At 45.9% G+C, this 14,070-nt stretch overlaps 1 protein-coding gene across 1 annotated transcript; it reads left to right on the plus strand.

The window, feature by feature from the left end:
* Positions 1 to 9,962: 9,962 nt before the first annotated feature.
* On the plus strand, positions 9,963 to 11,470 carry LOC115547649 (trace amine-associated receptor 13c-like). Its single transcript, XM_030362023.1, has one exon. The coding sequence runs from the start codon at positions 10,099 to 10,101 to the stop codon at positions 11,104 to 11,106; it is 1,008 nt and encodes a 335-aa protein (XP_030217883.1). The 5' UTR covers positions 9,963 to 10,098; the 3' UTR covers positions 11,107 to 11,470.
* The last annotated feature ends 2,600 nt before the right edge of the window (positions 11,471 to 14,070 follow it).

A 14,070-nucleotide genomic window follows, 5' to 3' on the forward strand; every position in this document is an offset into this window, starting at 1 on the left:
ATTTCAATCACTCGTATTACTGCAATACTTTACTGCGTCCGTATCTCTGCCTATGGCCTATATAGCCTACCTATTTTGGAGCGCCTGGTACTCCTGGTACTACCGCGACAACAGCTTTCCGGGTGGCGTCCATGTTTTCCTCCAACGACCGAGGTAAATAATAAAACGCTTGAAGGGTGAGCGTGGCGTCAGATCCGAGATCCGATTCGGTTCGTAGTGAATACTCAAATGCACCATAAGCGCTTTTAGAATTCGAACCACCTTTCCTCCAAGCACTTCCGGGTCATCTCCTTAGGAAATGTCCTTTCCCAAGGAGATTATTTAAAGCAACATGCAATATTTAAAGCAACATGCCACCGACAGAGTTTACAGACTCTACGCAAAGACGCATGAGAGACGCAGTAAGGCAGAAGAATAGAAGAGAAGAAAATACAATTGATAATAATGGATACCAATTCTAGAAACATAATTATTTGAATATAAATGAATTCATTTATTGCTGGTTAGTAAGCACATAAAATACACCATAAGAAAAGAAAATGCCAACTTCTCATTTAAGAAAGACTACTGGGGGCAGTTAATTTCATGTGAATTGGAATTCAAGTGTCCTAAAATATTTTAGTTTGCCAAGTCCAACCTAAGTGATTCTCACTGTTGGCGGTAACCTGATTGAGATCAATACGACAAGAACGCATGGAATCAAAGAGCGCTCGTTGTAGTCCATCGTCGGAAAATTGTAGTTTCACACTTGAGACGCCGGAGGTCGGCAATACCCGCCGTGTCGCAACGACGTCGGTTAAGAAGAGTGGAGATGAATTCATTTTAAACAGCGCTGTCTTTTCCTATGAGGCCCCTGGTCTCAGCAGCCTCACCTGGCCTGAGTCTGATTGGACTCTGGGGCATGGGGGAGGCTGCACACCTGTTGTTCGTTGACCAATCAGTGGTCAGCAGGTTGGACCAGCCGTCACGTACGCCGACTGTGATCCACAGTGTCGTTCAATAACAGGTGGTACTAGGCTCAAGGACGCCTGCTGGTAGGGCGTGTTGGGAATCAACCCAGAACATTTGAGACACCACAGTCCGTCCGTCTCTCTCTCTCTCTCTCTCTCTCTCTCTCTCTCTCTCTCTCTCTCTCTCTCTCTCTCTCTCTCTCTCTCTCTCTCTCTCTCTCCAACAGTGTAATGTATTTCACTGAGTTGCTGCTTGCTGTCTACAAGGCATGGCAAATTAAGAAAATGTGTTCTTGGGGGCCTCTCCTGGAACCGTCACCTTATCGTGGTGGAGAGGTTTGCGTGTCCCTGTGAACCTGAGGGCTGTGTTGTCTGGAGCCTTGTGCTCCTGGTAAAAAAACCTCAATGAATAACGTAAGAAGAGGAGATGTGACCCGGCCCGGAGGAAGCCTGGGGCCCCCGTCTGGAGCCAGGCCCAGACGGAGGGCTGGATGGCGAGTGCCTGGTGGCCGGGTTTGCCACGGAGCCCGGTCGGGCCCAGCCCGAACAAACTACGCGGCACCCCCCCTCTCTTCATCCCATGGGCCCACCACCTGTGGGAAGACCCGTTGGGGTCGGGTGCGCAGCCACATGGGTGGCAGCGAAAGTCAGGGGTCTCGACGGACCAGACCCGGGCGGCAGAAGCTGGCTCTGGGGACGTGGAACGTCACCTCGCTGTGGGGAAAGGAACCGGAGCTTGTGAGGGAGGTGGAGCGCTATCAGTTAGATCTGGTGGGGCTTACCTCCACGCACTGTCTCAGCTCTGGTACCGTACTCCTGGATAGGGGTTGGACTCTATTCTTCTCCGGAGTTGCCAAGGGCGTGAGGCGCTGGGCGGGTGTGGGGATACTCATAAATCCCCGGCTGAGCGCCAGGAGTTATGCTTAGGGCCCCAAAATAGCTAGCAGCGGCACTGGCGGTGTTCAAAGCCTCCATTGCTGAAGCTGCGGTGGCTAGCTGTGGCCTCAGGGTCTTAGGCTCCTCAAGGGGCGGTAACCCTCGGACACCGTGGTGGACACCGGTGGTCAGGGAAGCCGTCCGTTTGAAGGAGGCCTTCCGGGATATGATATCCTGGAGGACTCCTGACTCGGTTGCAGGGTACCGACAGGCTCGAAGGGCTGCAGCTGCTGCCGTGTCGGAGGCTAAGCAGCGGGTGTGGGAGAAGTTCGGAGAGGCCATGGAGAAGGACTTTCGGTCGGCACCAAAGTGTTTCTGGAAGACTATCCGGCACCTCAGGAGGGGGAAACAGGGAACTATCCAAGCTGTGTACAGTAAGGATGGGACTCTGTTGACCTCAACTGAGGAGGTTGTCGGACGTTGGAAGGAACACTTTGAGGAACTCCTGAATCCGAATAACACGCCCTCTATGTTGGAGGCAGAGCTCGAGGTTGATGGTGTTTCGTCGTCAATTTCCCTGGTGGAGGTCACTGAGGTAGTCAAACATCTCCGCAATGGCAAAGCCCCAGGGATTGATGAGATCCAGCCAGAAATGCTAAAGGCTCTGGGTGTTGAGGGGCTGTCATGGTTGACACGCCTATTCAACATCGCATGGGAGTCGGGTACAGCAGTGATTTTCAACCAGTGTGCCGCGAGAGATCGTCAGGTGTGCCGTGGGAAATTTTCTAATATCACCTAATTAACCATTGTCGGGTGTCTGTGCTGTAATAAAGTGTCGCAGATAATGTACCGTCATTTTCGGACTTAAGCCGCGCCTTTTTTCCCATTTTTCGATTCTGCGGCTCATATAACGGTGCGGCTAATGGGAGCATGTCTATGTTCCCCGGGTCCTATGTTCCCCGGGTCCTATGTTCCCCTCTTTGTATGAGACTGGGGAACATAGGACCCTTTTTCAAAAAAAGGGTTCTATGTTCCCCGGTATGTTACCTTTTCCACCATTACTGGCAAATTCCGGCCGAGATAACTACCATTGCATGTCTTTACCTATTGTGGAAGAGGAAGAGACGTCGGAGAACCTGACGCAGTCTATTCATACGCCGGAAAACAAACCCCGGGAAGCCCAATCCCTACGAGAGCTCCCCGCGCTACGGCCATCCGGAGGCGCACAGATCTTTTGGCCGTGATATTATTATACAATTATATTATATTATATACTATTATATAAAGAGCTCCGGGAGTCGCAAACGTCAACAATCACTTTCTCCTCAATGCTTCAGTTCACCCCGGACTGCACTGCACTGAGTTGGCCGGTTGAACGCTGATTGGCTGTTACGTTACACATGTCACTCAGTGGCCACGCTGTTGAACGCCGATTGGCTGTCATCACGCGAATGTCGCGCCAAGTTTAAATATTTGTAAAGATTGATAGATTGCGGGGAACATAGGACCCTTTCCCAGAAAAGGGTCCTTTTCCCAAAAAGGGTCCTATGCTCCCCGGTATGCATGGCTACAGGGGAACATAGGACCCTTTTTGGGAAAAACGGGAAACATAGGACCCGGGGAACATAGGGATGACCCCTTCACACTAAGTGAGTATAAATACATTTAGAAACTAAATTATTTACTATATGTGATGGAGCTATGCAGTTCTTAGATTTAATTGTAAAACATTTATTTAGTTTGTTTGCTTAATATAAAATAATATGACTTTTATGTCTATTTTCTCGTTTGTATTATAAAATAGTTAATTTGAGTTTGTTTATGCTTTTGTTTTGAAGTTATTACTAGCCTATATATATAGAGGTGGCAGGAATAAGACAGGCACTAGGAAGGGTCATTTTTCGTCGTTTTGTCGTTTTTTTACCAGCTGTACGAGAGAGAAAAAGGAGTGAGGCTGCTGGGTCACACGGTTGCACATTTGTTTTGTTTGCTTGGAAGATCGGAAAATAAACCTGCAGAAATCTAAATTCAGGACTGGACAGTTGACTCTTTCCCCTGCACTGTGTAAGATTCGTCCCCCCTGGTGCCTCAGTGGCTATTTTGATTACGTTGCTTTGTTTGATTTCTTAATTTTCAAGTTATTGTTTTATTGAGGACAAATCGCCACTACAATATGTATTATATGTACAGTGTTAGAGTGTCATCTTGTGTCATTTTGGTTGGTGGTGTGCCCCAGGATTTTGTAAATGTAAAAAGTGTGCCGCGGCTCAAAAAAGGTTGAAAATCACTGGGGTACAGTGCCAAAGGAGTGGCAAACCGGGGTGGTTGTTCCCCTGTTCAAAAAGGGGGACCAGAGAGTGTGTGCCAATTACCGGGGTATCACACTTCTCAGCCTCCCTGGTAAAGTCTACTCCAAGGTGCTGGAAAGGAGGTTTGGCCGATCGTCGAACCTCAGCTTGAAGAGGAACAATGCGGTTTTCTCCCCGGACGTGGAACTACGTCCGGTGCGTAGTTCCAGGAAACCGGTGGATTGCTTACTACGGGTAGGAAATTAGTCCTTAGCCCAAGTGAAGGAGTTCAAGTACCTCGGGGTCTTGTTCGCGAGTTAGGGTACTATGGAGCGTGAGATTGGCCGGAGAATCTGAGCAGCGGGGGCGGTATTGCGTTTGGTTTACCGCACCGTTGTTACGAAAAGAGAGCTGAGTCGCAAGGCAAAGCTCTCGATCTACCGGTCGATCTTCGTTCCTATCCTCCCCTATGGTCATGAGGGTTGGGTGATGACCGAAAGGACGAGATCGCGGGTACAAGCGGCCGAGATGAGTTTTCTCAGAAGGGTGGCTGGCGTCTCCCTTAGGGATAGGGTGAGAAGCTCAGCCATCCTTGAGGAACTCGGATTAGAGCCGCTGCTCCTCTACTTAGAAAGGAGTCAGCTGAGGTGGTTCGGGCATCTGGCAAGGATGCCCACTGGGCGCCTCCCTTGGGAGGTGTTTCAGGCACGTCCAGTGGGGAGGAGACCTCGGGGAAGACCCAGGACTAGGTGGAGAGATTATATCTCAACACTGGCCTGGGAACGCCTCGGGATCCCCCCGTCAGAGCTGGTCAATGTGGCTCAGGAAAGGTAAGTCTGGGGCCCCCTGCTTGAGCTGCTCCCCCCGCGACCCGACCCCGGATAAGCGGACGAAGATGAGATGAGAGTGTTCCTGGGGCCTACTATTAAATTGATAGATTCTGTGCATGCAAAATATTCTCTAACTCCTCCCCTACACACGCACACACACAAACACACACACACTCTGTCTGATGGCTTGTTTAGACTACACGATTCTGAGTTATTCCTCCAAGATTTAATATTTCACACTATGCAATCACAGAGCCAGGAAATCGGGCTTTGTCTCGTCGGAAGACTGGCCACACTACAAGATTCAAGGGTGCAATGTTCTAGAATCTTTACTATTTATCGTTCACGATACACGCAGCAACAACGCAGCAAAAAAGTGTAAATATCAATGGATCCCGAATTCCTATACTAGGCATTATGATGGCGGTCCTCTGCGAAGTGCAGTGAAGTCAAGTTAGTAGAGATGCGCGGATGAGTTGTTATGTCATCCGCACCCGTTGCCTAATATCATTATCCACCTGAAGCAATGTTTTTTTCCAACAATTGATACCCGCAATCGCCCGATCAGTATTAGGGTGATCAGACCTCCCGGTTTTGCGGGGACAGCCCCGATTTTTGAGTTGCGTGTTCCGCGTCCCGACAAAAGCCTGTCGGCACGCTTAAATGGCCAACCACTATGAAATGTCCCCTGTTGTCAGCGAAAAAAAATCATATTGCAAGCATGTCACATTACAAGACCTCGTCTCGCCGCCAACTTTTCAAAATCGTGTAGGGCCTACGACTCACAAGTTTGTCTGCGACGAACGAATCGGGGCAAAATCCGGCTGAAATCATGTAGTCTGAACCAGCCACAGCTGCCCTTAATTGGTTTAACCCAAACAAAGTAACACGATATGTTGAGTCTGTCTTTTTTTCGGTGGTGGGCCATAGTTTCGTCAATACGTGTGGACCGATTAAGAGGCAAAGCTCTTTCTTTTAAAGTACTTTTATCTTATTCTTTCATTGGGCAAATAAATAAACAAAGGATGTATTTCCTTCTCTAGGGTTTGTTATTTGCGATCTCTTTTCCTTTCTTTTTTTTTAAGCTTACCTGAACCCTAATGAGGAGGTAATAGGTGCATCATGTGTTTATGTGAAGTGTGTTTTTGTAACACCTCTAAGTAGTACAGACTCCTCTGTGGCCAACAAAGAACAACAGCAAGGAGCCAAAGGAATCCTTTGAGGAGAATCTCATGTGACGCAAAGGGAATGCCTTTATCTTTACGTAGAAAGCAAGCAAAGTACCTGTTTGACCTCTTTGTTGTTGCAAAAACTAATAAGTAAGGGAAAATGTATAGAACGCTGGTCATTATCGGTAACATTTTATTCCCGAAATCATCAAAACGAAAAAATATGACTTCACATATCGTGTCTTTTTACAATTTATTTGTTACCATCCATAGTGTTGATCAGCAGAGACATTGTTTGCCAAAGACGTTGACGTCGCTTAGCAACCGAATATGCTGGGGTTGATAAATTACTGGACCACTTTCAGAGTGATACCAAAGACGTGAATCAGAGGCTTAAAATTCACTCTCCTTGACATCGGTCAAATATGTTTAGCAATGGTCGATTATGCAAAAGGGACAACAAACAACAGAAAAGTTTAAGAACATTTTCTATATTTACAACATTAAGACAGTAAAGTAAAAGTAGAAGTGTGGGTAAGTGTGTAAGCTTTACTTTGACTGTTTCAGTTAGTATACTTAATAAGTAGTAAAATAATTGCGGCTAATTATGTTCAAAGAGGTACGGATAAAAACTGTAAGGGTTATGAATGCATATAGTTGCATGTTCTCTGTGGCAAAACTACTCTATCAGCCGCAAAGCAGGGCCCCAAAATTACCGTGTACGGCCCCCAGGTGTACAGTGCCGGCCCTGACTACCGTCATGTCAACGACATCCAAGAGGTAAGGGTTAGATGAATTTTCCACTTCATTCATCAAAATGGAGATACAGATGATCAGAGTGGAGTAACCTATGCTAAAGGTAGGATAAAGGTTGCATCGAGGCACCTTTCCTAAGCATTTCTAGAATTCAAGCAAACTTTCCTCAAAGTATTACCGGGTTCTCTCGTTAGGAAAGGACATTTCCTAATCAAAATACAGAATCCTTAGAGGCCCCAAGATAGCTCAAAGACTCACAGAGACTTTGTGTTCTTTATTTCTGGGTGTTGAATGAAGTTTGAGTTATCCGATAAAATGTCTAAACCTAGGTTAGTTTGAGCAAATGAATTTATAGAAATTTTCATAATATGAGAACAGTGACTAGTTCTCTCGTTATTTCTCGTTTTAAACAGAACCTGTGGTTTTGAGGGGAGAGAGTCTTATAAGACATCTGGGATTTCTGTCCCTCTCCTGCACTGGACTTTCTACGTTCATTTTCATCTTTAAAAAGCTTAAAAAAGCTTTTTAAGCTTAAAAAAAAAGAGTTAAAAAGCTTTTTAAACTTTTTAATACTAAAATGCCTTTTTAACTTTCTATTTTTTGCATATGTTTTTCTTTTACTTACCTATTATTTTATTTTATTGTATGACAATGTTTATATGTGAAGCACTTTGAGTCTGCCTTGTGTATGAAAAGTGCTACATAAATAAAGTTGCCTTGCCTTGCCTTTAATTTTATTGCATTACTTTATTGTGAAAAAAAACACACACATACGATTCTCCCATACGAACAGACAAGAATGTGTGTTCGTATGTGAGAATTGCCTTCTCAGTATTTCATTGTCAAAGTTGGATGTAGGTAACTTTAACATTAAGAGATAATACGATAAAGGTTACATCATGTGTTGTGTGAAGTGTGTTTTGTGACACCTATACGTAGTACAGACACCTCTGTGGCCCACACCGCTTACAGAAGAACAAGGAGCCAGTGGATTCCTATGAGACGGTTCCTAACAAGGAGCCAGTGGATTCCTATGAGACGGTTCCTAACAAGGAGCCAGTGGATTTCTATGAGGAGGTTCCTAACAAGGAGCCAATGGATTCCTGTGAGGAGGTTCTCACCTGACCCAGGTCTATTCCTGAGTCCGTTCGTGTGTGTGCGTTATTCTGAGAGCCATTCCTGATGAAGCCAAATCCTGACCTGATGTTCAACTCAAATGAGGCCCAGTTTGGCAGTATGGCCTGATGTATAAACAACAACATTAATTTATAAGGGAGCAAACATATTAGTTAAGTGTGGCTGAATAAAGAATTGTATCTGAATGGGTCCCAGCATAGCTCATTGGTCGGTTCAAATGGACAAAGGAGGGTTGTTTTACCCGGACAACCAGTTTGAGATCCTTCACCTAGACGGTACATAGCTATGCTAGTTGTAGCATGCTATCTCTAGCCACGAGTCCCAGAACCAGGAACACATTTTCTTAAATGGCCATGGCTTGTAGACAGCAAGCATCAACTCTGTAAAACAACCTTTTCACGTCTGACCTCTTAGTTCAGGCAGAAACGACGAGCATAGCTATTCTGAATGTGCTTTTTACATTGTCTTTCCAAATGTGTCTTCAATAGGTCTTCATGGGAATAAAGATATACACCCCTCAATGAAAGTAGAAAATTGTCTGAAACAACATGATTTTGACAAAGTTTTAGTTTTTTTTCAGTGTGTCTGTTGATGTGTGATTTTGTGTGGTTAGGCCATGTATTATCCAACCACATACTAGGTAAGTATTTGCCGGCCCCATAATTGCATAAGAAAGAACAAGGAAGTGTGCTTGGTAAAAAAAAATGTTGTGTCGCTAATGACCCTGATTACAGGTATGCTCTTAAACGTATCGCTGTCTGTGTACTACTGTGCTCTGACTGGTTCTCTGAGTGTCTGTGTACTACTGTGCTCTGACTGGTTCTCTGAGTGTTTGTTAAACTGTGCTCTGGCTGGTTCTCTGAGCGTCTGTGTATTAATGTGTTCTGGCTGGTTCTCTGAATATAAACAGCCGTTTAGTGTCTGTGCATTAATGTGCTCTGGTTGGTTTTCTGAGTGTCTGTGTATTACTGTGCTCTGACTGGTTCTCTGAGTGTCTGTGTACTACTGTGCTCTGACTGGTTCTCTGAGTGTCTGTTAAACTGTGCTCTGGCTGGTTCTCTGAGCGTCTGTGTATTAATGTGTTCTGGCTGGTTCTCTGAATAAAACAGCCGTTTAGTGTCTGTGTATTAATGTGCTCTGGCTGGTTTTCTGAGTGTCTGTGTATTACTGTGCTCTGACTGGTTCTCTGAGTGTCTGTGTAGAACTGTGCTCTGACTGGTTCTCTGAATGTCTATATAACTGTGCTCTGGCTTGTTCTCTGAGCGTCTGTGTATTAATGTGTTCTGGCTGGTTCTCTGAATATAAACAGCCGTTTAGTGTCTGTGTATTAATGTGCTCTGGCTGGTTTTCTGAGTGTCTGTGTATTACTGTGCTCTGACTGGTTCTCTGAGTGTCTGTGTATAACTGTGCTCTGACTGGTTTTCTGAATGTCTATATAACTGTGCTCTGGCTTGTTCTCTCAGTGTCTGTGTATTAATGTGTTCTGGCTGGTTCTCTGAATATAAACAGCCGTTTAGTGTTTGTGTATTAATGTGCTCTGGCTGGTTTTCTGAGTGTGTGTATTACTGTGCGCTGACTGGTTCTCTGTACATAAACAGCCATTAAGTGTCTGTGTATTACATTGCTCCGGCTGGTTCTCCGGCTGGTTCTCTGGAGGTCAAAACTCAGCGCACTGAGAGAGAGAGAGAGAGAGAGAGAGAGAGAGAGAGATAGAGAGAGAGAGAGAGAGAGAGAGAGAGAGAGAGAGAGAGAGAGAGAGAGAGAGAGAGAGAGAGAGGGAAGGAGAGAGAGAGAGAGAGAGAGAGAGAGAGAGAGAGAGAGAGAGAGAGAGAGAAGGAGAGAGAGAGAGAGAGAGAGAGAGAGAGAGAGAGAGAGAGAGAGAGAGAGAGAGAGAGAGAGAGAGAGAGAGAGAGAGAGAGAGAGAGAGAGAGAGAGAGAGAGAGAGAGAGAGAGAGAGAGAGAGAGAGGGGGATATAACCGTTGTACCGAGGAGGGATTGAGCCACAGACGGTGCCAGGTCTTCACCCCTGGTCCTCAGCCGGCCTCTGCTCCCTCGCTCCACCTCCTGCACCTCGACACCCTGTCCTCCGCCATGTCTCCCCTACTGAGGAGCCCGCTGGCCGGGTCGGGGCCGGACCTCTGCTACCCCCTGCTGCTCAACACCTCCTGCCGGCTGAGCCTCCAGCCCCGCTTCACCACCAGCCTCCTCTACACCCTGACCTTCTCCCTGGCGCTCCTCACCGTGCTGCTCAACCTGCTGCTCATCGTCTCCATCGCCCACTTCCGCCAGTTGCACACGCCCACCAACCAGGTGCTGCTGTCCCTGGCAGGCTCGGACCTGCTCATCGGCCTGGTGGTGATGCCCCTGGAGGCGCAGTACTACATCAGCTCCTGCTGGCTCCTGGGTCCCTGGCTCTGCTACGTCTACTACACGCTGAGCTACGTGCTGACCTCGGCGTCGGTGGCCAGCATCCTGCTCATCTCGCTGGACCGCTACCTGGCCGTCTGCCAGCCGCTACGCTACACCAGCGAGGTGACCATGGGCCGGGTGCAGCTCGCCGTGGGCCTCTGCTGGTCGTGCGCCGTCGTCTACAACGGCAGCCTCGTGGTCGTGAACGTAGGTCGAGAGCCGCGCCGACGGAGGTCGTGCCGAGGGGAGTGCGTGGTGTTGGTGGACGGGCCGACCGGCTGGGTGGAGCTGCTGGTCACCTTCCTGGCGCCCATATCCACCGTGGTGGCGTTGTACCTGCAGGTCTTCGGCGCCGCTCTGTCCCAGACGCGGAAGATGAGGTCGTCGCGGGCGGCGGCGGCGGGGACGACGACGGCGGCTCGGCGGTCTGAGTTGAAGGCGGCGCTGAGGCTGGGCGTGGTGGTGGTGGTGTTCCTCCTGTGCTACTTTCCATCCCTCGGGTTCATGGGTCAGGACGCGTCAGAGAACTTTGCCGCCTGGTCCTGGGGCGTCTGGTTGTTGTATTTAAACTCCTGCCTGAACCCGCTGCTGTACGCCTTGTTCTACCCGTGGTTCCGGAGGACGATCAGAATGATCGTCACCCTGCAGATACTGAAGCCAAACTCCAGCCGGGCCAGTGTACTGCACTGACAAAACTCCTTCTTCTTTCGTGTCACATCAGAGGTCCAACTCAGTGTCTTGTAGCCATGCCCTTGTCTCTGGACCCGCGTCAAAGAGGCCGGCTTTCCGAGGGTGGTCTGTGTAGGGGGCAGGTGGTCATAATATGCTCGACAGTCTGTTCAGGGGCAACCACACTCGCATGCAGCGCTAGTGTCTGCCAGGACCCACTTCTTCATTGAAGATTTGAACCGACCGACCCCAGTATGTAGACGGTTCAGCAGAGTCCATTGCCGGCTTTGAAGATCGTCTCCTGTGGCTCCATCTCCTGGATCCAAGATGTAGTGGTGGATTTGGGTCAGCCCAGCCCTCTCCCACTCCTGCTGACAAACTAAGAATAAGGGGACATGTCTGTTTTTTTTATTTCTCATTATAGCGGCATTCTGAGGCATTATAATTATTATAATCAGAGGTGCATATGTTTGAAAGTATCATCAATTGTTAGATTTGTATTGGTTTTACTTTTGTACATTCTATTAATTACCAATTAAAATGTAAGATTGAATGTTTGTGTTTAATTTAGTTGAAAGCGTTTTACATTCGGCTGTTTTAATACATAATATATTGTGTGGTGAGCGTTGTATAAGTATCGGCCAGACTCCGAGGCCACCCTATTCTAGGAATACGCTGACAGATATTATTTCAGGAATGTAGAGGCATGAAGATCATAATCATCCTGCCTCTTCCTCGTCCTCTATATACCTGTCTGTCCCCTCTGCCTGTCTCACCACCACGGGGCACAGAGCGTTCAGCCGCTCTGGTCCCCGTCTCTGGAATTCATTTCCACACCAACTCAGAAACATCCACTCATTCTCTCCCACTTCAAATCACAACTTAAACACGTGTTTAAAACTGCCATTTTCCATCTGATGCCAATTGCTAGCTCTCTTATTCTGGTTGTTATCTTTTCTTTTTGTTATTTCTCTTCAATTACTTTTGTGTATGTATCTTTGGGTGTCCTCGAGTGCCGATAAAAGGCGTTTTATCGGCACTGACTTCAGATTAAATGTTTCATTAATAATTTTATTATAGTACATAGGCATATGTGCATATTTATGACTGTCTGCTCTTCTTTGCTGACAGATATTGTTTCATGAATAATAATAATAAAATAATAATACATTTAATTTAGAGGCGCCTTTCAAGACACCCAAGGTCACCTTACAGAGCATATAGTCATCATTCAAAACTATGTAAAACAGACTAGGAATAAAAGGAAAACAGAGGTTAAACATGAAGAATAATAATAATTAATAACACTCAAAGACGCCTAAAGTGAAGGGGGGACCTCACTAACCATGCAATGCAATGAATGTATTTACTCTTGTGTATTGCATTAATAACAAATTAAAATGTAAGATTGAGTTTTATGTGATTCTGCATGGTATAAGTATACCATATTGTAGCATGCACTGAGAGATATTATTTAATGGTTGTATAGGCGATAGGGCATAAGGAATATGATAGGCAGATGTGTATATTTATTTCTGACTGCCTTCGGCAGTATAATGGGATGTAATAACAGTGCGTGAAGTGAAGTTTGCATCATTAAAGCTTATTATTCTACTTCATTTATGAATGCTCGATTCTGATTGGCTGGGAGGGGTGCATTAATCCGGCATATTGCCCGCTGATTTGTCGGTTCTACTTGCTGCTGACTGAGCACAGTAGATCAATACGCCGCTTGTATCGTTTTCTATCACATACATTTCAAACATGAGGTCCGTTGTAAAAAATAAACCAAGGAGTGCATGTTTGATCGATCGTCATTAAAGCTGACTTGATACGAATGCAACAACTACGTTGTTAAACTAGTGATCAGTTGCAACCTTGTGTGGTTGCTATAGAGACGCGTTACCTACAGTTGAGCTAACGTTATTCACCGTAGTTCTAAAGGGAACTACTTTTCGAGGGAGATGAACTTAAACAGAGCATACATTTAATAAGCATGCAATACGAATAAGAAAAAGGCTAATTATTAAAGTATTTGAATTGTTTTATTAAGTTGGCCGGCGCGAAGTAGAATAAACGGAATAATCACCTCAAGGCAGGGCAATAAACAGTTTGATATGCCCGGCTCGCGGAAGGTTACCGCCCGAGACGACGAGCCGGGCATATCAAACTGTTTTTTGCCCGGCCTCTCGGTGATTATTCCTTGCATATTGAATGTATATGTTCAATAAACTTGAAATACGTTTACATTCTACAATTTGAAATCAGAATATTGTGTTTGGACGGCACGGAATTAGTAATAGAAAAATGAAATAGTAATAAAATAAATAAAAATATAACCGCAAGCGATGATTAACGGGGTCTGAGCAAAATGTATGGAATTTATATATATATATGAAATATATATACAGTGGTGTAGTCTATTTTGTTGTAGTGGGTATACTGTGATGATTCCCTCCCAGCCTCGTACAAACCCGTCCCACCGGTACGTGTACGTGTGTGGCGCTTATGGGGTGTCGCACCACACTCACCAACGCAGGGGTCTACAACCCGCTGATTTAAGAGTATAACGATTATCTACAATCATGGAAAGCTGAGTAGGTTTATCAGTTTTAATAACAGTATGAACAAATAAAACACAAAAATGACCAGTTTTCCTTTGTATATCTATAGTAGCAATAGCACATGCTAAACAAGGACAAAATCAAAATAATTTAATGAACTATTTACAATCATGGCTAACCAGTGCATGAGAAAGAGATGACAGGAGACTAATGGCTCTTTAAATTGCTCTAATTTGAGCTCTTACTGTTGTTATGTAACATTCCATACAGTCATTGAATTGTGTAAAAGTGTGAAATTACTGCACCTTAAAAATGACCATGAATTAGCTATACTCTCATTTGCATAGTGATTAACATTATGAATTTCAATTCTGTATAACAACTGTATGATTCCCTCCACTCTAACCAGGGATGCCCGTTT

Source organism: Gadus morhua, chromosome 7, assembly GCF_902167405.1.
Source record: "Gadus morhua chromosome 7, gadMor3.0, whole genome shotgun sequence".
Taxonomy (NCBI): domain Eukaryota; kingdom Metazoa; phylum Chordata; class Actinopteri; order Gadiformes; family Gadidae; genus Gadus; species Gadus morhua.